The 23,756-nt window shown below is 36.6% G+C and overlaps 1 protein-coding gene across 2 annotated transcripts in view; it reads left to right on the forward strand.

Moving 5' to 3' along the window:
* GBE1 (1,4-alpha-glucan branching enzyme 1) overlaps window positions 1-23,756 on the forward strand; it is a 324,287-nt gene that overhangs the window by 287,093 nt on the left and 13,438 nt on the right. For both annotated transcript variants that reach the window (XM_012932389.2, XM_055127221.1), the window contains 2 exons: window positions 2,540-2,724; window positions 4,320-4,450. In XM_012932389.2, coding sequence (XP_012787843.2) covers window positions 2,540-2,724; window positions 4,320-4,450 — 316 coding nt within the window. The remainder of the gene's footprint in view (window positions 1-2,539; window positions 2,725-4,319; window positions 4,451-23,756) is intronic.

Genomic DNA, 23,756 nt, shown 5'->3' on the forward strand with positions numbered 1-23,756 from the left:
ATTTTCTACATGGATGGAGTTGGTGTGTGTAATAACAAAATAAATAAATAAGTAAATTTTAACAAACGAAATAAATCAGAAGGAGAAAGACAACTGCCAGATGATCTCACTCGTGTATGGAATATTAAGAAACAAGTCGAGGAAACAAGAACAAAGAACATGCCAATATCTGGATTTGGATTGAAAAACTGAAGTTTTACCCATGTGCAGAAGGCAAAATAGGGAAGCAGCTTCTATAAGGCAGGGCAGAAGGGATTTTCACACTTTGTTGATATGTTTGGTGTAAAAAGGCAAAAAATGAAAAGACAGATAAAAGATATATGCACCAATGAATACATTATTATTTGCATTTAAATATTTCTATTTATGTAAATTTTTGTAGACAATTCAATATTTGTAAATGTGCAGTAGTTATATTTAATAATAATTGTTTTAAGTTGATAATTGTGTCACTCCAGGTAAATTTCATTGTTTCTTTGAGTTTCCCACTTAAAAACTCTAGGATTAATTAAAACTTAAAACATTTGGTAATATTTTCATTTATTAAAAATTTATATATGCATTTGGCTTTGGTACTTATTAACTTGAAGGATACATCTGAAGCATGGATATGTACAGCATTACAATAGCAGAAGTAAATTTTGGGAAGTAGTATTTAACTTGTAGGTAGGAGCCTGGAAAGAACTGTAACTTGCCCCCCAAAATGGTAATCTATTATACCACTAACGTCAAAGTACAGTGTTCATAATGCAAAAAATGTATGATATTATTTATATATTTATTGCATTAATGATTGCAAATATTGCATTGAAAAAGAATATTTAGATGGATTCTCAAGGAAGTGCCCTGGTGTATGCAAATGCATAAATGCATATATACATGTGAAGGCATATCTAAAATTAAAGATACATATCTAGTAAGAGCATGAATATCATAAAAAGGAATAAAGAAGATTAATAATAAAAATAATTCTTTGGGGGTCAAAGTGATCAAACAGCAAGTAGAGTAATTTGCCTTGCATGTGACTTAGTCAGGTTTGGTCTCAGCAGCACATAGTGATGGGGGCGAGGCAGAAGCGGCAGGTCTCTGTGTTCATTTGTGAGTCCCAGGTTCTTCAATATTTTCAAAGATGAAATGTTCAATAATAAAGATGCTCAGACTCAAAGTTGGGTCTGAGCTGACCCAAAAAGAAAAAAAAAACCAAAGAAAACAAAGAAAGAAAAAGGAAAAGAAAAGTTTTTTGGAAAGTAGAAGAGAAGAGAAAAGGACCTCCCAAGTGGGTACTTAGTATAGGACTAAGTTAAGGATGGCTCTTTGGGTGAGATTTTTATAGGAAAAGCTGGTCTTTGTGTTACAGAAAATGCAGAGAATCTACAGGGTGGTTGGGCTGGTTTGTTTTTCTAGTCACCCGCCTTGGGTATTACTCATTATCATAGTCTTGTGACTCCTAGTTTTGGGACAAAAATAAAAAAAATAGGGCCCAGGGAATTCCAGGAATGTCAAAGATAGGGCCTCAGGGATGAGATGTGGAAGGTCATGGGGAGAAATGAAAATTCTGGCGAGGGGAAACTGAGGCTTCCTCTTTCGTTAGGAATTCCTGTACCCTGCCAAGAGTATTCCCTGAGCACAAGGCCAAGAGTTTGCCCTGATAACCCAAAAACCTAACAATAGCTGAAGCAGTACCCTAGTAGGTAGGGTGCTTGTCTTAACATGCAACCAACCCAGGTTTGATCACTGGCTTCCTACCCTCCTGGAGATCCTAGAGTATTGATGCCTGAACCCAGATCCAGGAGTAAGCCCTGAGTATCAAGGATGTTGTCCCAAAATGAAAAAACAAAAAATAAAAGATAAAAAAATAATTATTTTTATTTCTACATAAGTACAGTATTATTTAATTTAGTTTAATAGGTATTAAGGTATCTTGATTTGCAAAGTTTCATGGTTGAGTTAAAAGCATATGATGGTGTTGGCACATTGTCAGCATTAGAGGTTTAAAACATAATTGCCTAATGATGCAAGAATTTTAGATTTTAACCAGGAGGCCTGAGTTTTAATAATTGCATTTCTACTTACCTGTCTGATGTTGGACAACTCTCTGAATTTTTAGTAATTTTGAATTTCTCTGTAATAGATATGATAGAGTTCCTTCTGAAGATCAAACTAAAATCCATATAAAAAGCTTTTGCAAGTTATAAAAAAATTCAGGAATTACAGTAATAGAGATTCTTTTGGGGAAATTATTCAGAGATTTCAGATAATTTTTCAGAGGATAAATAAGTCTGACAGAAATCTTTTGAGCTCATACATGAAGAAAACGTGCTGTGCTCCCTAAATTATGCGACTGCATATTCTGGACCCTGAGCTGTTGATTTAGACCATGTTCTTTCTCACCCAGGGCTGTAGGCCAGCCACAGACACAGCAGTAGTCAATTATAACATAAATAGATATTAAACACATTAAAACTAGTAATTATTGTGTTATCTTAGTAAGAAATGCTAGTATTACAAGGAGATGTTCTCTTTTTTTTTTCCCCTGCAGGCAATGAATTTGGGCATCCTGAGTGGTTGGATTTTCCAAGGAAAGGAAATAATGAAAGTTACCATTATGCCAGAAGGCAGTTTAATTTAACTGATGATGACCTTCTTCGCTATAAGTTCCTAAATAACTTTGACAGGGATATGAATAAATTGGAAGAAAGATGTGGTTGGCTTTCAGCTCCACAGGTAAGCTCTTTACTCTAAATGTTATGTTTTAGTCACCAACGTTGTACATGCTTAGAATGGCAATCGGTTTAAATCTATATGCAGATCTTTTAAACAGCACTTTATTATTCAGTGTGTAGTGCCCTGCAACATACTTTAGGTTGTCAAAACATGTCACTGAAGTCTCTGCAGTAGATAATAAAAATCCTAAATGTAATAACCTTGCTTACTTTCCTGTCTAGCTTCTCGTTACTGCCATTATTGTTGTTGTTTAAATTTAGTAATTTTTTATTTCAATTTGTTAAAATAAATGACAAAATCTCTGTGTGGACTCCATTTTTAAAATTGCTGTGGAAACATCTTAATTGTTTTGACTCTTTTCCTTTATGTAAATAATTAGGCTGTCACAAAGAAACTATTTTTGACAACATGTAGATTTCTTTATTTCTCTTTTCCTTTCTTTTACTGGTCTCTAACTTGTCATTTCAGTAGATACCATTATACCTGCATGCTGTTTTGTATTTTTCATGAGTCTTACTCTCCTCCGGAATTAAAGTCTCAGTTTTCAATAAGTTTTAGAAAATGTAATTAACAGGTGCAAATTTTATACAGGCATGTTTTTTTTTTCTTTACAAAAATTTGCATATAGTATGTGTTACTTAGCATCCATTTGCTTTTTACTGGTGCTTTTTGAAAGCACTGTTGATATGTTTATACTTTAGTGTATTTTTTTTAATGCTGAACAAAGGTATTTATATATTCAGTAAGATTGGCTACATGACATGAATGCCCTAATCGCTTTTATTAGTAATGCTATTTCCAGAAGAGAGAGTAAAATGATGCTCCTTTTCAATTGGAACGATGTTGAATACCAAAAGGCATGCTGTTTACTCTAGAGTCTTGGTTGTGTTTCTAAATTACCAGGAATGGCAAAGCTGATATGCACGAGAAATACCTCCCCAGCAGTGCTGGGCTATAGGAGGGTTGTACTGGAAAAGAAAAAGCTTCTTACTGTCTGCTGTCAACCATGCTGTCAAAAATAAGACAGTTTGTAGATTTTATAATTTCTTTACAGACCTTCTTTTATCAAGCAAAAAAAGAGAAAGTGTAAGAGAGAAAAAAAAGTACCATAGGTGGTTGTTGAATTTGACAGTTGTATAATAATGTAAAGCTTTAAAAATAATTATAACTTTGGAAATCTTGATGTGATATGAGTTGCTTTGTAGCATAAAAAGTAATCATATGCTCTTTTTTATGCCTGAGTACTCAAATTAAAGTCTAAAAATTTAGTTATAATTAGATTTAATATGCACATCCTCACAACTGTTTACCTGGTTCAGTTACCATGTTTTTACCAAAATGTTGAGTCAAAGTATTTATCCTCTGCTTTGTGTAAAGTTGACAAGTGACTTGAAATTTTTTTCTTTGGTTAAGAGTTTGTTCTGGTAAAATTGTAATGCGTTCAGTAAATTTCAGTAAATATAATGTGTTGGCATTTTTCTTTTTTCTTTTTTGCCTTGGTAATAACAAAATTTTTAAAGCACATAATAGCATCTAGGTATCATTCAAATGTAATGTGTTATGTAATTTGATTTTCTATGTGTTAACTCTTGCAGGCCTATGTGAGTGAAAAACATGAATCCAATAAGATTATTGCTTTCGAAAGAGCAGGTCTTCTTTTTATTTTCAATTTTCATCCAAACAAGAGCTACACTGATTACCGGGTTGGAACAGCAGTGCCAGGAAAATATCCTTTTTTGTTGCAGTTAACATGAGTTTCTGTGTTCAATTTTTATATGTCATAGAACATAAGAAAGATGAATACTTATGTTGGTGACAGCACCTCTGAGTAGGCCTTTCGAAAAAAATGAGGGACTTGAAGTAGTTGATCAATAAATCTTTGCTCACTCAGTTTTACTGAATTAATCTTAAGTTTCATCCTGGCTTTAAAAAAGTATGATTCTGAACATTTTCTTAAAATACCATTATGGTCCAGTATGCAATGCAGGAAACAAATGTAGTTTTCCTTTAGGAAAATATTCTTTGAGAAGGTGTTCACTGAGAGCTAAGTTTACAGTAACAAAAACAGAGCTTTGCTTTTTCTCTTTTTCCTCTCCAAAAATGCAGTATGTAGCTCAGTCATGTAGGCCAGAATGGATAAGGACTCAGGACATGGGAGTTGGGAGCAAAGGAAATAGCATGGAGAAGGTTTCAATGTTATCAGTGTATTCACTTATTTATTCACTTCACAGCAATTCACTGAGCATCTATTGATTGAACATCTGTGTTCAGCCCTGTGCTTGGTACTGTAAATATAGTTATGTCTTGGCATGTAAAGCCACAAGGCCTTGTGGCACCTTATTTATTTTATTTTATTTTTTTTGGTTTTTTGGGTCACACCCGGCGATGCACAGGGGTCACTCCTGGCTCTTCATTCAGGAATCACCCCTGGCGGTGCTCAGGGGACCATATGGGATGCTGGGGATCGAACCCGGGTCGGCCGCATGCAAGGCAATTGTGCTACCCGCTGGACTATCAATCTAGCCCCAACAAAGTGCATTGAGTTTTAAACAATATGATTCTCCAGGCTGACAAAAAGGAAAAAAAAGGTAGAAAAGTGACAGAATTAAGACCTAGCAACCAGTCAGCCCAGATCTGTGGGCAGGCAATAGGAGTGCTGTGTTTTTGCCATGAAACCCATACAAATGACTAATGTTGATTACTTTTACAATACCTGAGGCCAACACAAAGTCCTGAGTGTCCTGCTGTCTCTGGCCAGTGCAAGAGAACCCCCCTATGTAACTGGATAAAACGATAAACAAAATGTAATTTTACCACAGACATAAAAGCTCTGAAGCAGGGTGATCCCAGAACTCATGACAACATAGGTGATCCCAGAACTCATGATATCAACTTCCCTGATTCATTCTGTCCTGCTTTCAGCCCTCAGGGATCAGCATGATGTAAGGGCTGGCACCGATTATAGGCACAAGGCAATAGGCACGGTTTCAAATGTCACCTTCAGACACAACAAAAGGCAAACAGATCTTATTTTGTGTGTCATTTTTCATGAATAAGGCCACTTTAGCAAATGTTCTTTCATTTTCCATTTGCCATAATTGGTGCATACATCCCAGGAGATTTTTTAGAAAGGTGACTAGTAACAAAAGGAGTGACTTAATCAGGTATTCTCCTGGGTCTCCAGGAAGTCGGTTTCTTGGTGTAGTGATTAGAGCAAATGCTTTTCTGGCAGTAAGGGAAAAATGGTCAGTTGTTGTCCCATAAGTAGTACGTGCATCTGCCACAACCCTGTATCTGTCAGTGCTCTTGAAGGTTGTAAGATATCACTCTGTCTTCTCCCCACCTTTTTACTCACCATCTCACTTGATGTCAGATCACTTAGGAGGAGGCCATAAGGATTATGGACATCCCAACTATGCTCCACTTAACAATGAAATAATTTATACTTAATAGGGTTAACTGCACCAAAAAAGAACTGCACTGTTCCAGGAAGTCACTGTCACTGTCACTGTCATCCTATTCCTCATCAATTTGTTTGAGTGGGCACCAGTAATGTCTCTCATTGTGAGACTTATTGTTACTGTTTTTGGCATATCCAATATGCCGCGGGTAGCTTCCTAGGCTCTACTGTGCAGGTGCGATACTCTCAGTAGCTTGCCGGGCTCTCCAAGACAGCGGAAGAATCGAACACGGGTCAACTGTGTGAAAGGCAAATGCCTACCGCTGTGCTATCAACTACAGACATATTAAATGAGTAGCAGTTCATACATGGCCTTTTTCAGCTCCAGACTGCTAATTTAATGCCCTAGACTCAATGTTTTAGGGCATACTCTATACTTTAAATATTAATAATAAAAAAATGTATATAGAATCGAACCAAAATTCGCATATAGAACACTTGGGATCTGCTGAAGTCTGTGGTAATCACTGTCTTGACTGTAAGTGGTGTAGATGAGAAGTTTAAAATAAAGTAGGATGTACACTGTATTGGAATAAATGAGAAGGAGATGGAAATGTAATATGGGGAAACAGGAAAAGGAAACAAAATAAATTAGAAGACATTGATTCCTTTAAGAAAATTCCTTTAAGCCTGGATCTTGAAAGATTATAAAACTGTTGTTGAAAATATTGAGGAAGTCCATTTTACCTAGCAGAAGGTATACAGTGTCCTTAGGTAATGAATCTTACAATGCGTCAACTGGAGATTGATAACTTTTAAAAGTTATCTATGAGATAAAGCTCAAAAGATAAATTTGGATCACATAATGGGGGAGTTCAATGCCTTATTCATTACTTTAGTTTTTGCATGAGTTGATGAGATTTTTTTTAGTTAGGGAGCTACTTCATAATATATAAGCCCAAGGAATAGTTCTCATATACCATTGAGTAGGAGAACTTTCATGAGGAATTAGAAGTACAGATACTAATCATGAGATACTGTAATACACCTAGAAGATTATTAGGGCATGAACTAATATAATTGTAATAGGTAGAATGAGTTATATGAATTCCTTTCTTAAAAAACTCAGCAATTGTTCAGACATGGCATGTAGAAGAGAAAATGCAAGGTTATTTGAACAGTGGGAAGAATGAGTGTTGTTATTAATGAGTCGAGCAAAGTAAGGAGGAGTCCCACTTATGGGAATAGAATAGCAAGTTTAATTTAGGATTGTTGGCAGTTGGATGGCATAGAATTTCAATGATTGTGGTTAGGAGAAAGATCTAAATTCAGGAAACATTGATCTTCTATCTGAACTCTGTTTAGCTTTAGCAAATAGTATTAAATGAAAGGATTTAATGATAAAATATATCATTATAAGTAGAATCCACCCCAAAATTATTTTGTTTTTCCTTAATGAAACAATGTTAATCTTCATGAAAGTCTAGTTTGACTTTGAGAAATCTTCCACAGATTGTTCTGAAATTTATTTGTCTATATCTATAGACAGAAATTCTCTATTTTAATATAAAGTAATGTTTACCCTTAGTGACTTCTTTCAGAAACTGTACTCATTTAAAGCAGTGAGAGACACCTTGAATAACAGGCCATTTCTTTAGAACAAAAATAGATAAAGTTGCTGGCTATCAAGGGGAACCCATAAGAATTATCACTGGATCTTTACTTACAAATACTTCTACATATATGTGCCTTCATGGTCCTTATATACTCCTGCCAACTTTTTCTTCTGTGTCTTTTTACTGACAATCTCTAACTAATTCCCTTATTTTACTACCTTTTCTAAGGACACTACCAATCTATTTGAATACTCAAATAGATTGAGATACGCAAAACCTAATGAATAACGTACTGTTTTTATAAAATTTTTTTGAGGGGAACAATCTTCTAGGTGTATATCAGCTGCTGAATCCTAGCATACCTTAAAAACCTCTAATTAGTTCTACGTTTTGATAAAATCTGACCAAATACCTTGAATGAAATAATGAAATATGCAGCATACTGTTAAGATTGGACTGGAGCAATAGCACAGCAGGTAGAGCATTTGCCTTGCATGCGGCCGACCTGGCTTCGATTCTTTCGTATCTCTCAGAAAGCCTGTCAAGCTCCCGAGAGTATCCACCTGCACGGCAGAGCCTGGCAAGCAACCCGTGGTGTATTTGTTATGCCAAAAATGGTAACAAGTCTCACAATGGAGACATTACTGGTGCCCGCTCGAGCAAATCGATGAACAACTGGACTTCAGTGGTACAGTGCTACTATAAGATTTTCTATGCCCATGAATCAATTAAGTATAGGATTCCTCTCTATAAAATCCTTCACAAAAAATATCCAGCCCTTAATGGAGCACTTTTCTGCTCTGGGATTCTCAGTTTTACAAAGTAACATAAGTAAATCAGTCAATCAACAATAAACTAAATTAAAAGCAAATAAAAGGGGAGGGTGGGCGTGTCAAAAGACAGTACAGCAGATAATGCACTTGCCCTGCATGTGGTCAACCTGAATTTAATCCCTGGCATCCCATATGATCTTCCAAACTCTATCAGAACTGATCTCTGGAGTGTAGAGCTAGGAGTAAGACTTAGCACTGATAGTTGTGTCCCCCAAACAAACAAATAAACATTGGAAGTTGTTCCCCACTCAGTACTTAGGAGCCCCGTGGATCTTTCCCGTTGACGTGGCCAAAGAAGCATTGTTTCAATGCAAGGATAGAGGATACGCTATGGCTCAGGCTTTATGGTGCTGCGGATTACAAGATTTTTAAAGTTTTTAATTTAAAATTAAAAAATAATTTTTAATTAAAAAAAACGTTTTAAATTATAAATATGGTTATTTTGCACTCTGGGACACATGCATATTCCCCATGTCAGCTATTCGGATCAGAAAGGCATTAAAAGTGCTTTTCAGTGCACCAGACCTTCTAGGCCTTTTCTCTTCCAGCCTGACCCCTCCAAATTTTTTATTAGGTTCTGGTGACACTTTTTTATTTTATTTTTTTATTTTGTTTATTTTTTTATCTTATTTTTAATTATTATTTACGTCTATTTATTTTTTAATTAGTGAGTCACAGTGAGGGTACAGTTACAGATTCACACATTTCCGTGCTTGTTTTTCCCTCCTGCAATGTTTGCGAGCCCATCCATCCACCAGTGGCCATTCTCCACCACCAATGAGCCCAGTATCCCTCCCACCCCTCCCAATCCCATCCCCTCCACCCCATGCTGCCTCTGTGGTGGGGTATTCCAATCTCTCTTTCCTTTTGGGTGTTGTGGTTTGTAATAGGGGTATTGAGTGGCCATCCTGTTCAGTCTCTAGTCTACTTTCAGCATGCATCTCCCTTCCCTCGCAGAATCTCTAATCACATATTACTTGGTGTTCCCTTCTCTATCTGGGATGACTTTCCCTCTGGTGACACTTTTTTAGACATTTACCATCACATATCCCTTAGCAAAACGCATCCATTATTGTTCATGGCCCTGTTCCATTGTGTCTCCGTAATTAATAGCACACTGTCCCAGATAGGGGCAGGGAAGTATGATGGAGAGTACCCTGCAACTGGCATTATCTCAGAAAGATAAACATTGATCTCTCAATAATTCAAAGTTATAATTATTTTATTGGCATTCATAACTTTATACAGTGTATACAAATAAAGTTATTGATTTTATTTGTTTATACTAGCATTTTATCTTATATTATTAAGATAATATTTTACCAAAACATCCAGATTTAACACTAAAGCATTGTTGAGAAGATGAGTAGTTTTCTATTATTGCTCTCTAATGATCTTATGATCATTCCAACAGCGGCAAACATCTTCCTCAAGCTTCTTATTCATTTACCTCTTTGTCTCTTTTATTTTCCGTATTACATTAAAAGTCTAATTTCTTCTTGGCCTTTCATCTTTCTGATTTTATTCCTTTCCCCATCAATCACATTATAGCTCAACATTATGGAGAATTGCATGTATAGAACGTACAAGGAAACTGGGAAGTGTATGGTGTATTTTCTAGCTTTACCAAAGCATTCTTTGCTACTGTTAGTCCCAACTTCTGTACCAGTGCATTACATACAGATTTTTACTGTGAAGAATCTAGAGTGGCAAGATTGGATGTATTAATCTAGTCAACAAATTCATCAAATTTTTAATTTCCGGTGAAGCAGGATTTTGTGCCAGAACAAATTTAAAGTATCTGAAGAACTCATTTCAACTTCTGTCACTATGCAATATAATACCTGTTGTAGGTAGTAATATGTATAGATTCTTGAGCAGTTCCATTTTTTTTAGCCCATTTATCAAACAGGAAGACATCAACTTCCTGTTGCATAGATCTGTGGAGAATAGTTGGTGAGGGTCTTTCTAAGAATTGTCATGGAGAGCCCTGTGGAGTGGAGTGGGGATAATACTAGACAAAGTAAAATACACATGTTGGGAGTGTTTTTAACTATGACTTTAAGTTTGAGACATGAATGGATTCATATTTATTAGGATACCATGGTCTTTGTGGTATCTGCTAAAGGACATAATATTTTTGTTGGAAAGTGAATATACAGCCATGTTCATGTGAATAAAAAACAAAATCAAAGACCATTTGCTGATGCACTGTCATGCGTTTGTCTTAGCTTCTGAATTTCAGTGTAATAATCAGCATTTTTTAAAAAATGCAGTAGGGGCTGGAACGATAGCACAGTGGGTAGGGCGTTTGCCTTGCATGTGGCCAACCCGGGTTTGATTCCCAGCATCCCATATGGTCCTCTGAGCACCGCCAGGAGTTATTCCTGAGTGCAGACTCCTGAGCATCACCGGGTGTGACCCCCCAAAAAAAAGAATGCAGTACATAAGCAAAGTAGGTGATGTACAACTGAGACCTAAATAAAGTAGCACAGTAGGAAGCTTACATATTTCATGCTTTGGAAGTTAAAATGCATGAGCCTGATGTCTTATATTTTATTATGATTTCACACATTTTTTAGTTTTGGAGAAAGAAAGAGTCCTAATACCTTTTTTATTATTAGGATTATTATTGTATTTCTAGAGTCACATTTTCTTTTGAACATTACTAAATCAGCACTGAATCAAAAGGAAACCTGCTGAAGCCCCCAAGGACAAACTGTTCTTTCTAATTCGTTTTTGAATAATACAAATGATGATGCCCCATTATGAGTGATGTGAGTGAGAAACATGATGTTAGACCTCTTGAGAGGGCTTTCTGCATGCTAGCCAAATTTATTAAGAATCTAGTTTAATATTTGTGGCCTTACTCTAAAGTAGGTTTTATTTGCCTCTTATAACGAATCAGTAAACGGAGATCTTTAAGTATCTACTTCTTCTTTCTCTAGAACACAACCGATAATAACTAACCCCATGTCCTGAAAAGTTCATGTTCTTTCTGCTATGCCGTGGTGCCTTTTGTTGGCCATTCATGGATGTGTACATGGTTGTGACATTATTAACGAACATTTAGTTTTGTCATGTTCAGTGTTCAAAGTGAATTTAGCGTAGTTCTAGAAAAATAGGTAGCACGACAAGGTCATGCATAAATTCATGGCACAGGCAAGCTTCTCTCATATAAACTAACTTCTCTCAGCACGCCTTCATGGCTCATAAATTCTTGTCTGTAAATTATTCCTCATGACTGCTAGCACCATCTAACCAAAGATTGGGTAAAGGTAGATGGTGGGATTTTAAGTTAAAACATGCATACCCAAGTCAGTATTGAGATTTCTTTCTTATCATAGTGTATAATAGAAATGTGATATGTTTCTGTGTTCAAAGTTAAACCCTTCTGATGATCACATCGGTTTAAGTTTCCTAGATAATATCCAAACTTTATACCCCAGCTTATTTATAAGGTCCATGCCTTGCTACCTACAGAGTTTATATTGTTCTGAGAATATAAATAACATGGGAATAGAATGTTTTCCAGTTCTTTGTCAGCACCCTGTTGAGGTGGGGGTGGAAAGATAGTGTAATAACAGCCTCCACTCCAAATGGCACGTCAAACTGTTATAATATTGAAATGATATTAAAGTATTGCTTGCAAAGAATATATGAGTCCAGGCCAAAATATATTTAAAATCAGGGGAACAGATGAGTAAATAGATGGATTTGACCTGCGATCTTTGAAATGTTTTCCTTACTATGCTGTGACTTTAGTTTTAAAACGGTGCTTTTTAGAATGTAAATTCAGACTCTGGCATTTGCAACCTGTACACAGAGTTTCTAATGAGCAAATAAGGTCACTTGAATGATTCACTGGAGTGTGATGGCTGAAGGCGGAGATGTTGCTATTAGTTGTTTAGTTTTTGGAAGCTCTTGGAGCATAGTTATATAACACTGAGTTTATTGGAATCTGTGCTTATGCTACAAATAAAAACAAAGAACTTAATTGGAGTTAGCTAAATGTCACATTGTATCAGGATTTTACAAAGATTTCTGAAGACTGTATTCTAGTCTTTTAGATTACAATGTCTTGGTTAAAAAATAATTTGATTTAATGCAAAGTAATTGAATTGGTGTTTTTTGTTTGTTTGTTTTTTTGTATATGTTTTTGTTTGGGGGCCACACCCGGCTGTGCTCAGGGCATAATCCTGGCTCTGTACTCAGGGATTACTCCTGACAGACCTAGTAAGAACATGTGTGGTGTCACAATCGAACCCACCTTGAATGGGGCAAGGTGAGTGTCTTACCCCCTGCACTAGCTCTCTGGCCCCTTGATGCGTTGTTTTTCTTTTTTCTGAAAGACCTCTCTGGTGACTGTGAACAGATGCCAGCATGACCCCTACCCCCCATGACCGCCACCCCCACCCCCATGGGGTGTGTGTGTATGTGTGTGTGTGTCTTTATTCTATGCTGCAGCTTAGTGATGATCTTTATGTGAAGAAAGTAATCCTACTAATATTCACTAGAGTTGTGTTTTCACATCTTCAAGATGGATGTATCCTCATCACCTTGATTAACATTGTTTAATTTCAAAGACAATTGTACTTTCAAACAGTAAATGTCCTTTACACCAGTGCTCACTGTTAGTACTGTCCAGTGCTCCCTGTGTTTTTATGATAGTCACACATGCATATCCCACCTTCACTGTTAATAAAGAGCCTGTGATCTGGCATTATCATCCTATGGAGGAACTATATCTCTAAAGATAAACCACAAAGTGAACACATATACTGACAAGTAAAATATTGCAGCTGCAATAGTACTTTTAGTTTAGCTTAGTATATATCCCTAAGACTAAAGGCGGTGATGAGAAATGAACAAATCCTTACTGTGCACAAATGTTTTTAATCTCTTTTTTTTATTAACTGTTAGTGTCTTGTTTCTCAGAGATATTTGACAGTGTATATGTGTGTGAGTGTAAGTGTGTGTGTGTGTGTGTGTGTGTGTGGTGTGTGTGTGTGTGTGTAGTGGGTTGGGGCAAGGGATTGTTGGATTTTTGTTTATTCATTTTTGTCTGTTTCAATTTAAAGCTCATTTGGGTAATTGTTCTTCTCTTGCATCTATCTCAGAACAGTGCAATCCAGATTTCTGTACTCTATTTTGTGGCCTTCATGGGTAAATAAGAATAACATTTATAAAACAGTGCCTATGCATCTAGTAGTTTTGTTGCTAATAGTGGAAAACATGTGCTATTTGACTGACCATATTTACCAAATTAGGGGAAAGGTGTTATTACATAAAAATTAATCCCAAAGTGTTTAGTAAGTCTGTCATACCTGCATACCAGCATTTAGATACTTGCAGTGGAAAATCAAACTTTGGATGGGTCGATAGATCAATGGATCGATGGATTTATCAATGAATGGACTGATGTATGTACAGTTTGATGGATAATTTCTTAAAATACTGAGTTATCTAATGGTGAAAGAACCACTGGTCTTAAAATTGAGCAATCAGAGCACAGGGGTTACTACACTGTTATTTTTCCCTTAGAACAGATATTTAATTAAATATTTGATGAGAAAAAATTATAAAGCAACAACAAAATATATAATAATTTTGCAAGATTTAAAATATCATTGAATCAGTCATTAGATTGCTTACTGAAGAGACTTATGTATCAAAATATACTTTTTCAAATTTTGCCCCTCTGCTAACACTCTATATTCATTGTCTCATTTTGTAGCCTTTTCCTTTCCTAGGAAATGGCATTGCAAGTATAGAGGGAAGCAATCTTCAGTGAAAATACGCATCTGAATTATTTCTTCTTCCTCCCCTTTCTTTCCGGCTCTGCCTACTGTGGTGCACATTTGGTTGTGGCGCCCACTGGTGTCCACACACATTACTTGTGCTGCTCCAGATATGCTGATCAGAAGATTAGAAGAGGGTTAAATGTCACACTTCTAGCTGAGTTGCTGGCACCTCTTTTTTTTTTTTTTTTAAGTTGTGCAGGTGGTGGGGATGGTGTCAGACAGCAGAGATGCCAGGCACAGTGGAGCAAGCAGGATCATTCTCTGGGTTAGTGGGCTACAGCAGGAATCAGGTCTAACAAACCCAAGCCTGCAAGGCAAGTGCTTTAGCCACTGAGTCGTCTTCCAGTCCCTTGGAGTCCTTAGTCATTCCCAAGCTGATAAGTCTCTTCTTTTCTTAAAAAAAAAAATAACGGATATTTGACACAGGCATTTTTCTTTTTTCTTTTTTGCTTTTTGGGTCACACCCGATGATGAACAGGGGTTATTCCTGACTCATGTACTCAGGAATTAGTCCTGGTGGTGCTCGGGGGACCACATGGGATGCTGGGAATTGAACCCAGGCTGGCTGCGTGCAAGGCAAACGCTCTACTCGCTGTGCTATTGCTTCAGCCCAAAATTATCCTTTCTTTCAGTGAATATCACTTGCCTGCTAGAAAGCTGTTTCAGTTTTCTAAAAAAGAGATTTTTTAAAAAAAAAATTTCACTAAATTGTTTTTTATCAGAATATCACAAGATCAATCTGAGTGATCAGTGCTTTAGTTGGATGTGAAAATAGTACCTGTGTATCCCTTGAAGATTTTTTAAAATGAAGCCATGAAGGGAACGTGGCTATGCCTTGCATGTGTGAAGCCCTAGATTTAATCCTCAGGACTACTTGACCCTCAAACACTGAAAATAATTGGCCGGAGTCATAGTACAGCGGGTAGGGCATTTGCCTTGCATGCAGCCACCCCGGGTTTGATCCCCAGCATTCCATATCGTCCTCCAGCACTGCCAGGAGTGACTCCTGAGGGCAGACGCAGGAGTAAACCCTGAGCATCCTTGGGTGTGACCAAAAAAGCAAAAAACAAAAGTGATAATAATAGCAACAAATTATGCCCTTACCTAATTACAGGTTTGTTTTAGTGTAATTATTTCAGGATTCTCATAAATATGGCTCTTACAATCAGAAGAAAAGTTTCTGTTTCTTCAAATAAAAGTAGAAAGATGAGAGCTGTGATTGGTGTGCTCTGTAACAAAACGATTTCAGTTTCAACCACATGTCAGAACTATCTCCAGTTCTATAAATATACATCTTTTAGCTTAGTGAAGTGAAAAAATACTTGATTAATTTGTATTTTATTAGTGAAATTATTCTTTGAAATTAATTGTTCTCTTTGGTTTATATTAACTGTTAGTATATAAAAATATTAGTCTTTCTTAATATATAAGGAAATTTCCCTTTAAACATAAAAACATGCATTAGTGAAGTATAATAACATTATCATCTATTGGTAGCCAATAAGGTTTTCTTTTATTACAGATACATTAATAAGGACAAAATTACTTGCTTTGTAAGATTATAAATAGCACTGTTATGTTTCCCCCATGAACTACTGTATAGAGAGATAGTCAATTTTCATTTTACTACTTTTCCTCTGACAGTATTCCTATTTTCTAAACTGAGGAAAAGAAAAGAAAAATATGTTACTTGGATGGTAGCATTATTTTCTGATTCTGAAACGTTATTTTCTTGAATGTGTTCTTACTCTAATGTCATTATCTCCAAAGCCATTTGTGACTTGTATGTCCAGCAAGAATAGTAGGCCTTTCCATTTTCTAAATGTACAAGCACAAAGAAATTGGCCCTTAGTTTAAAACACTTGTTAGACGGGTGGTGTCTGGAGGGTTAGGTTCTTTCTATACTTTATATTTGCATTATGTAAATTAATGTCTTGTTTTCATTCTCTGCTCTTCTTTTAAATTTAGAATTATTGTCAGAATTGCATGGATTAGAGGTGGGGAGATAATTCAAATGACTGGAAGACATGTTTTGCATGCGGGAGCCCCAGCTTCCATCTCTGGCTCTGTTTCCCCAAGCAGCACCAGGCCCGTATCACTGTATCACTATCATCTCGTTGATTATAGATTTTCTCGAGCATGCCCAGTAACGTCTCCATTCATCCTAGCCCTGAGATTTTAGCAGCCTCTTTTTACTTCTTTCCCAATGGTGCCGCACTGGCGGCTCTTTCAGGGTCAGGGAAATGAGACTCATCATTGTTACTATTTTTGTCATATGAATACGCCACAGGGAGCTTGCCTGGCTCTCCTGTGTGGGCAGGAAACTCTCAGTAGCTTGCCAGGTTCTCCGAGATGGAGAACTAGGCTGTGGGGTCTTCCGGGAGTGGGAGTGTTGTTTTATGCTCTCTGGATCTCAGCTGTTTATGGGATTACACGGCACCGGGGAAGTTTTCTGGATGTGACTGCCTAGCTACTGGAAAATGGGAGATCTGGGTGGAAGAGGCCCAGTCCTCATCCGAGCAAGCTTGGAGATCTCAGGCCTGGGTCCCGCACAACTGGGTTCCTCTGCCAGTTCCTTCATGCGTGAGGCTCTTCCAAGCATGTGGAGACTGGCCTTGAGCAAGACTGTGGCAGGGTTCCGGAGGTCTTCGGCTGCTGGGGCTCTGCATGGGGTGGGGAGGAGAACTAAACCTGTCCTCCTTGGAGGGGCACGGTGAAGACAGCCAGGTGTGGGTGGGGCCTAGCCCCCACCCAAACAAAAAAAAGCAACATAAGAATAACATGAATTAATGACCAAATGCTAATTGTTACAGTGGCAGGCACAAAGAGTGCTCCTTAGTGTCAGCTGCTATGGTCATCATTATTTCATTATTGTCACAATTGTCATTCTAAAAATGCACCAGCAATTTAAAATTTGGTGTGAACCCTAAGAAAGAAAAAGGAATGAGAGAAGTAGAGTTTTTTTTTTTTATGGGTATTTTTGTTTGTTTGTTTGTTTTGTTTTCTTTCGGGTGTATTTGGTCTCCTATTTGCAGTGCCTGGAATTGAACTCTGGCTTCTCAGATGCAAGGAGAGGGCTATCCCGCTGAGCTCCAGCCCTGCCCCTTTAATTCCCTTCCCTGGAATTCTTCCCTTTAATTCACACCTAAATTCAACTCAGTGCAGTTCCATAACTTCAACTTTCAACTCAATGCAGAGGGTCTGTGGTCACCCCTCCAACCTTGAATTGTACAGTTCACTGAGGTTTTTAATGTATTATGTGTATGATATTTAAAAAAATGCTACGAAGTTCTGGGCCTACATAGAATCAAAGGTTTGTAGGCGTAGAAGAACTCCAGAATGACCTGATTTAACTCACTCAAACTAAATAGAATTAGTTGGGTTAAGATTTATTTTAGGAGAAGACTTCTAAATTAATGACAGAAGTTAAATTTGAATTAACTCTGCAGTATGTGCAATACTTTTATTTCATTGACATAACCTCACGCCATCTTATTGTAATTCAGGCCAGGTACTCTTATCCTCAAGCTAAATACAAACACCAGAAAGATTTATAACTTTCAGAAGATCATATGGATGAATGTGATTTAAATCTGTTTCAACAGTTTTTCATTTCGACACCGCTAATTCTTCTTTATGTTGCCCTGTAAAAATGACATTAAAATTGGTAAAAGCTTATCTCACTAATTACTTATAATTTTATTTCTTTTCATTGCTTCTCTTTGTGAAAATCAATAGTCCTGGGAAATGACATACAGTCTATGACGCATGCTTTGCATGTACATGATGTCAATTTGAACCCTGTCTCTGCAGGTCACCTCCTAGTATATAGTATAGCCTTGGAAACCCCCCCCCAAAAAAAAACACTTCTGGGTGAGATCTTTATGGCCCCCAAGTATTGTAGGGTTAGGTCTGATGGTCCTCAACTTCTGGCCAAGCAAAACTACATCCTTGAGCTCCAGCACTGAATCTTCTATTACAACTGGCAGCTCTCTTTAGAGTGTCTCCTACAGGCCCCAAGCACGGCTTGGAAGTGCAGCCCTCCCTTACACCCCATTCAGTTATTCCTCAGAATAAGCAGTATTTTTATGCAGTGTTACACTATCCTAATTGACCATTCATAAAGACAACCAGTTTATGTGGGGGTTTTTTGTATCTTTTTTTTTGCTTTTTGGGTCACACCCGGTGATGCACAGGGGTTACTGCTGGCTCTGCACTCAGGAATTACTCCTGACAGTGCTCTGGGGACCAAATGGGATGCTGGGAATTAAACCCGGGTCGGCCTCATCCAAGGCAAACACCCTACCTACTGTGCTATCACTCCAGCCCCCAAGACAACCAGTTTAATGGAATATTTTTAAGACAAATATACTTGTAAAGGATAAATTCATTTTTTAAGGGAAAAAAAGATGCCAAATCCTTATTATTATTATTAAACCAAGCTTTAAGCCTAAGAGTATTTCAGCTTTAACTGTTTTTGCGGTGTGGCAGGGGGAGTAATGGGATAAATGTTGAAGAATATTGAAAAGGTTTTTGAACAAAGTACCCCACAGAACAGAGGAAAAAGCACCTTACAACTAGGTGGAAGAGCTGGATTTGCTTTCATCAGCTTTCTTGCAGAAATGATTTTTTGTTCCTTGTTAAAGAGTAGAAGTGATGATAGATACATTATTCTATGTTGCCAGCATAGGTTAATTCAGGGGAATTTGCCATTTGTTTTAGCCACACATCCTAAATACAGCCTTGGACAGATTTAGGGAGATGAGCTTTCCTGTTGATTTATATTAGAAACATCTAGTTGTATTTATTTCCTTTATTCACCTAAATAATTTCCAATGTAGGAAATGTGTTTCTGGTGATATTTTGTCTCATGGATATCTCAGACTACTTATCTAATGGATATATATATATATATATATATATATATATATATATAGTATTCTTACTAACTCTCATGGCCATAATAGTATCATTAGTTTAGAATTTTAGTAATGCTTCAATATTTAAAAAAAACTTACATTTGTGAAACACCTTTGAGTATATACATATATATAATTAAATCTAAATATAATCTGATTCAAAGCATACTATAGCTTTTGCTCATCTGAATGATATAAATTATCTCCAGGTTTGACTACCCTAACCCAAATATTTGTTAGTTTTGTTTTGAGATGTACAAATATGCAGCACATTGCAGAAATAACTTAACAGCTGTACTGCTTACTTTAATTATTCTTTCCCACTTTTATCTAGTAAGTGATAATAAATCAGCATGGTTGTTTTAAAGGTTACAGACTACTCTATTAGATTTATCATACATCTTGAAAATGTATTTATTAGCAATCACAAGTGTATGTGGTGTGGGTATCTGTGCATTTAAAGTTTTCACTCATTTTTAGTGCCTGTGGGGAAATGTTTACCTTGAATCTCTTCCCTCAGAGTCATCAATCTAGATATAGTTATGATAGTTATAGGCTAGGTGCCCAGAAGTGCCTTAATAATGACAGGGGGTGATGATGCATATGTACGCAAGCACACACACATGCGTACGCGCACGCGCGCACACACACACACACACACACACACACACACACACACACACACCATACAATCCCTGCAAACTGTGCTTTGCAGTTTTTTATGGGAAGTTAACCCCGTGTCTTACTATTCTGCCTTCTGGAGCTGTTACATTTTACAGTTTTCTATTTTGTCCTCAAAGTAAAAAGACATTGAAGAATACACATTACATATTAACTCTTAATAAATTGTGACTTCAAGGAAAGCCAAAGGATGTTTCTCTAACCCATGCTAATATAGTCAGTGTTTTTCAAATGGTTAATTGTATTATTGTTCAAATACTTTGTTATCTTACCTGGAAAATAGTGTCAGATTCATAGAAAATATTATACCAATCTGGCTTTACAGAATTATCATACATTATCCACACATATATGATTTATGTATTTTTGCAAGTCATTTTGCTTTTATATGCTTGCTTAAATTCATTCACGTGCTTCGAGAAAGCTTACCAGTCAAATTGATAATGAAGGTCTTCAAGTGTATGCTGACTTCAGTAAACATGTAATTATTCACTTCAACTAAGAATTACATAAAATGTCTATCACCAAGGCGCGTACTTGAGAATTAATTGCTTCAAACTGGTATGCATTCATTTAACTATTGTGACTTTTCCAAAAAATAAAGGACAGAGGTTTTTAAACTTCTAAGTAAGCTTCATAGATAATGAAATTGGATCATGTTAGGAGTCACAATATACAGATTTAAACTGTTAATAATAATAAAACAAGGGAGAAAATCATAGTTGATTTTTTTTATATTCAAAGTAGCATTAAATTATTTCTCTACAGTTTAACAGGATGAGCCACATATCACAACTCAATCAGGAGATTTCAACTGAAATATAATGGCAAGAAGAGTCCCTCAATCAGTCCTCTGCATTGGGCCAGAGTCATAGGACAGTGGTGGAGCTTGCCTTGCTTATGACTGACCCTGGTGCCATCCCCAGCATCCCATATGGTTCCTGAAGCCTGCCGGGGTGATCTCTGAGCACACAGAAAGGAGTAACCACTGAGCACAGCCAGGTGTGGCCCAAAAACTTTAAAAAAAAAGTGAATTTTTTTTTATTGTTCAGGGAGGGGAATACAGAAGGCACTTACAGACACAGCATTTTAATAAAGACATGAAAATATTACATTTATAACAATTAAAGTTGATCATGCAGTTGGGAAGAATCAGGACAGCTACAGAAGGGCCAGTATTTAATTTTCTGAGTATGTCTATTCAGTTATTTCTAGAAGCTAGAGGAGTGTCCCCCTTATAAATAATAATAATAATGATAATAATAATAATGATAATAATAATAATAATAATAATAATAATAATATCCCTTAAAGTTGAAATGGGGCTGGAGCAATAGCACAGCAGTAGGGCGTTCACCTTTCATGTGTCCGACCCGTATTCGATTCCTCCGCCCCTCTCGGAGAGCCCTGCAAGCTACCAAGAGTATCACTCCCGCATGGCAGAGCCTGGCAAGCTACCTGTAGCGTATTCGATATGCCAAAAACAGTAACAATAAGTCTCACAATGAGAGACGTTACTGGTGCCTGCTCAAACAAATTGATGAGCAACGGGATAACAGTGACAGTGACAGAAAGTTGAAATTATGTCTATTTCTTAAAGTGTTCTGTACATTGTCCTCTAAATGGAAAATTAGAATTATATATTAAAATTTATTAAGATTAGTAAGAATAAAGACATGGGGAGAAGGCCATGGAATTAATCAAGGAAGTTGACTGTAAAAGGTAAGAGAATACATAGTCCCACTTTGACATTTTTCATCATTTGAGACACTTTTCTAGGGTATGTGATAAGTTTATAAGCAGAAACTAATAAGCCCAAGATTTTTCCCAGTGATAAATAATGTGTATGTTTTCCCAGTGATAAAAGTAAGCAAAATATACGTTGTTTTTTTTAATCCTCACAACTCTGATGCATGACCTCTGTTCCACCAAGGAGAAACTGAGCTTCAAGGAAATTTAATAATTTGCTCAGAGACATACAATTGCTAATTTTAGAACTGGGATTAGAATGTAATTGTTAGACACTAAAGCTTATAAATGCAGATACTATTTTACACTATTTTAGAATACTTTCTCCTGTCCCAGACTATTTGCCTGAAAATAATGTTGCTACTTATAACTGTCATTATTTCGGAGTAATTTGGATTTGTTTATTATTATCTTTCCCATATATAATATATTTTATATTTTCTGGATTTCATTGGGCTGGAGCGATAGCACAGGGGGTAGGGTGTTTGCCTTACACTCGGCCAACCTGGGTTCGATTCCTCCGCTCTTCTTGGAGAGCCTGGCAAGCTACCCATGACGTATTTGATATGCCAAAAACAGTAACAACAAAGTTTTACAATGGAGGGATTACTGGTGCCTCCTCGAGCAAATCGATGAGCAATGGGATGACAGAGACAGTGACAGTAACAGGATTTTATTGATGATTTATTAGAATAGGTTTCCATGTAGGTGTTTCTTTACAGACTAAGTCAAATATAAGTTCAAAATTACATTGTGTTTTTTGGGGCTGGAGTGATAGCACAGCAGGTATGGCATTTACCTGCATGATACCGACCCGGGTTCGATTCCCAGCATCCCATATAGTCCCCTGAGCACGGCCAGGAGTAATTCCTGAGTGCATGAGCCAGGAGTAACCCCTGAGCATCACCAGGTGTGACCCAAAAAACAAAAAATAAATATATAAATAAAAATTACGTTGTGTTTGTAACAAATATTAAACCTGTATGGTTGAGCTCATTTTGATCAACAGATTATGTACTAAAAGCGAAACAACAACAACAACAACAAAAAAACAACCTTTTTTCTCTCTTGTTTTGGTTCTAGTTAATTTCTATTTCTTCATCAGATTATTGCATTCATAGTCTTTGTTCTGTTAATGACATAGACAAGAACAACATTAGAAAGAAATTAGACTAGTAATGTTACATTTTTATTATATCATGAGTTATTTCGAATCAATAGAGTTTTTCACTTCAAGATATATAATCTTCTGAAACAACTGAAAGTTCTTAATTAAGTTAAGCAGAATATTCTGTAGAGTATTTAGAATTCTCTTCCTATTAAAACAGAGAAGTAAGTGCATTCAGTATCCTATTTTTTTTAAGTAAATAGATTTTATTCAGAGGTTTCTGAGGGAAGGAGGAAGGGATAAGTGGGAGAGAGAATAGTAAGAATAACGTGCTCAAGAGAGAACTCGGGCTTCTCCAAGGGTGGAGGAAGCCCCTACACATAACCGAGCTTTAGACACAAAAGTATGAAAACATGAAAGTACACATTTCAAGAGGGGAGATGCGGGCGACACATGTGCTCAGCCACGTGGGCACAAGCAGCACATAGGCTCAGGCAGCATATGCGCCCAGTATCCTATTTTTTATCATCTTATTCAGTATTTATTTATGTGAATCATTAATCGTGCCTAAGAGGAAACTAATAATTTACATGAAAATACATTTCAAAAACATATGCACCCAATACACATATTAACATGGTAAATATTTTAAGCCCTCATCCTTTAAATTTATTTTATTGCTCTTATATTTTTAAGAAGTTTGATACTAGGTGCAGCACTTACTTAAAAAAAAAAAATGCATCCTGCAATTAAAAAGAGGAAAGAATTGGGTAAGAATATTAGGGCAAGTCCTCTAAAGGTACTTATTTTTAGATTTATAAAAACAATAAATTCCCCTTGTGTTCTGGGGCCCATTCTCACTCTTAAGAACCAGATGTTTACTCGCAGTTGCTGATAAAGTCACATTTTCTGCCTTTCATAT

The sequence above is a fragment of the Sorex araneus genome, chromosome 2 (genome assembly GCF_027595985.1).
Source record: "Sorex araneus isolate mSorAra2 chromosome 2, mSorAra2.pri, whole genome shotgun sequence".
Lineage (NCBI taxonomy): Eukaryota > Metazoa > Chordata > Mammalia > Eulipotyphla > Soricidae > Sorex > Sorex araneus.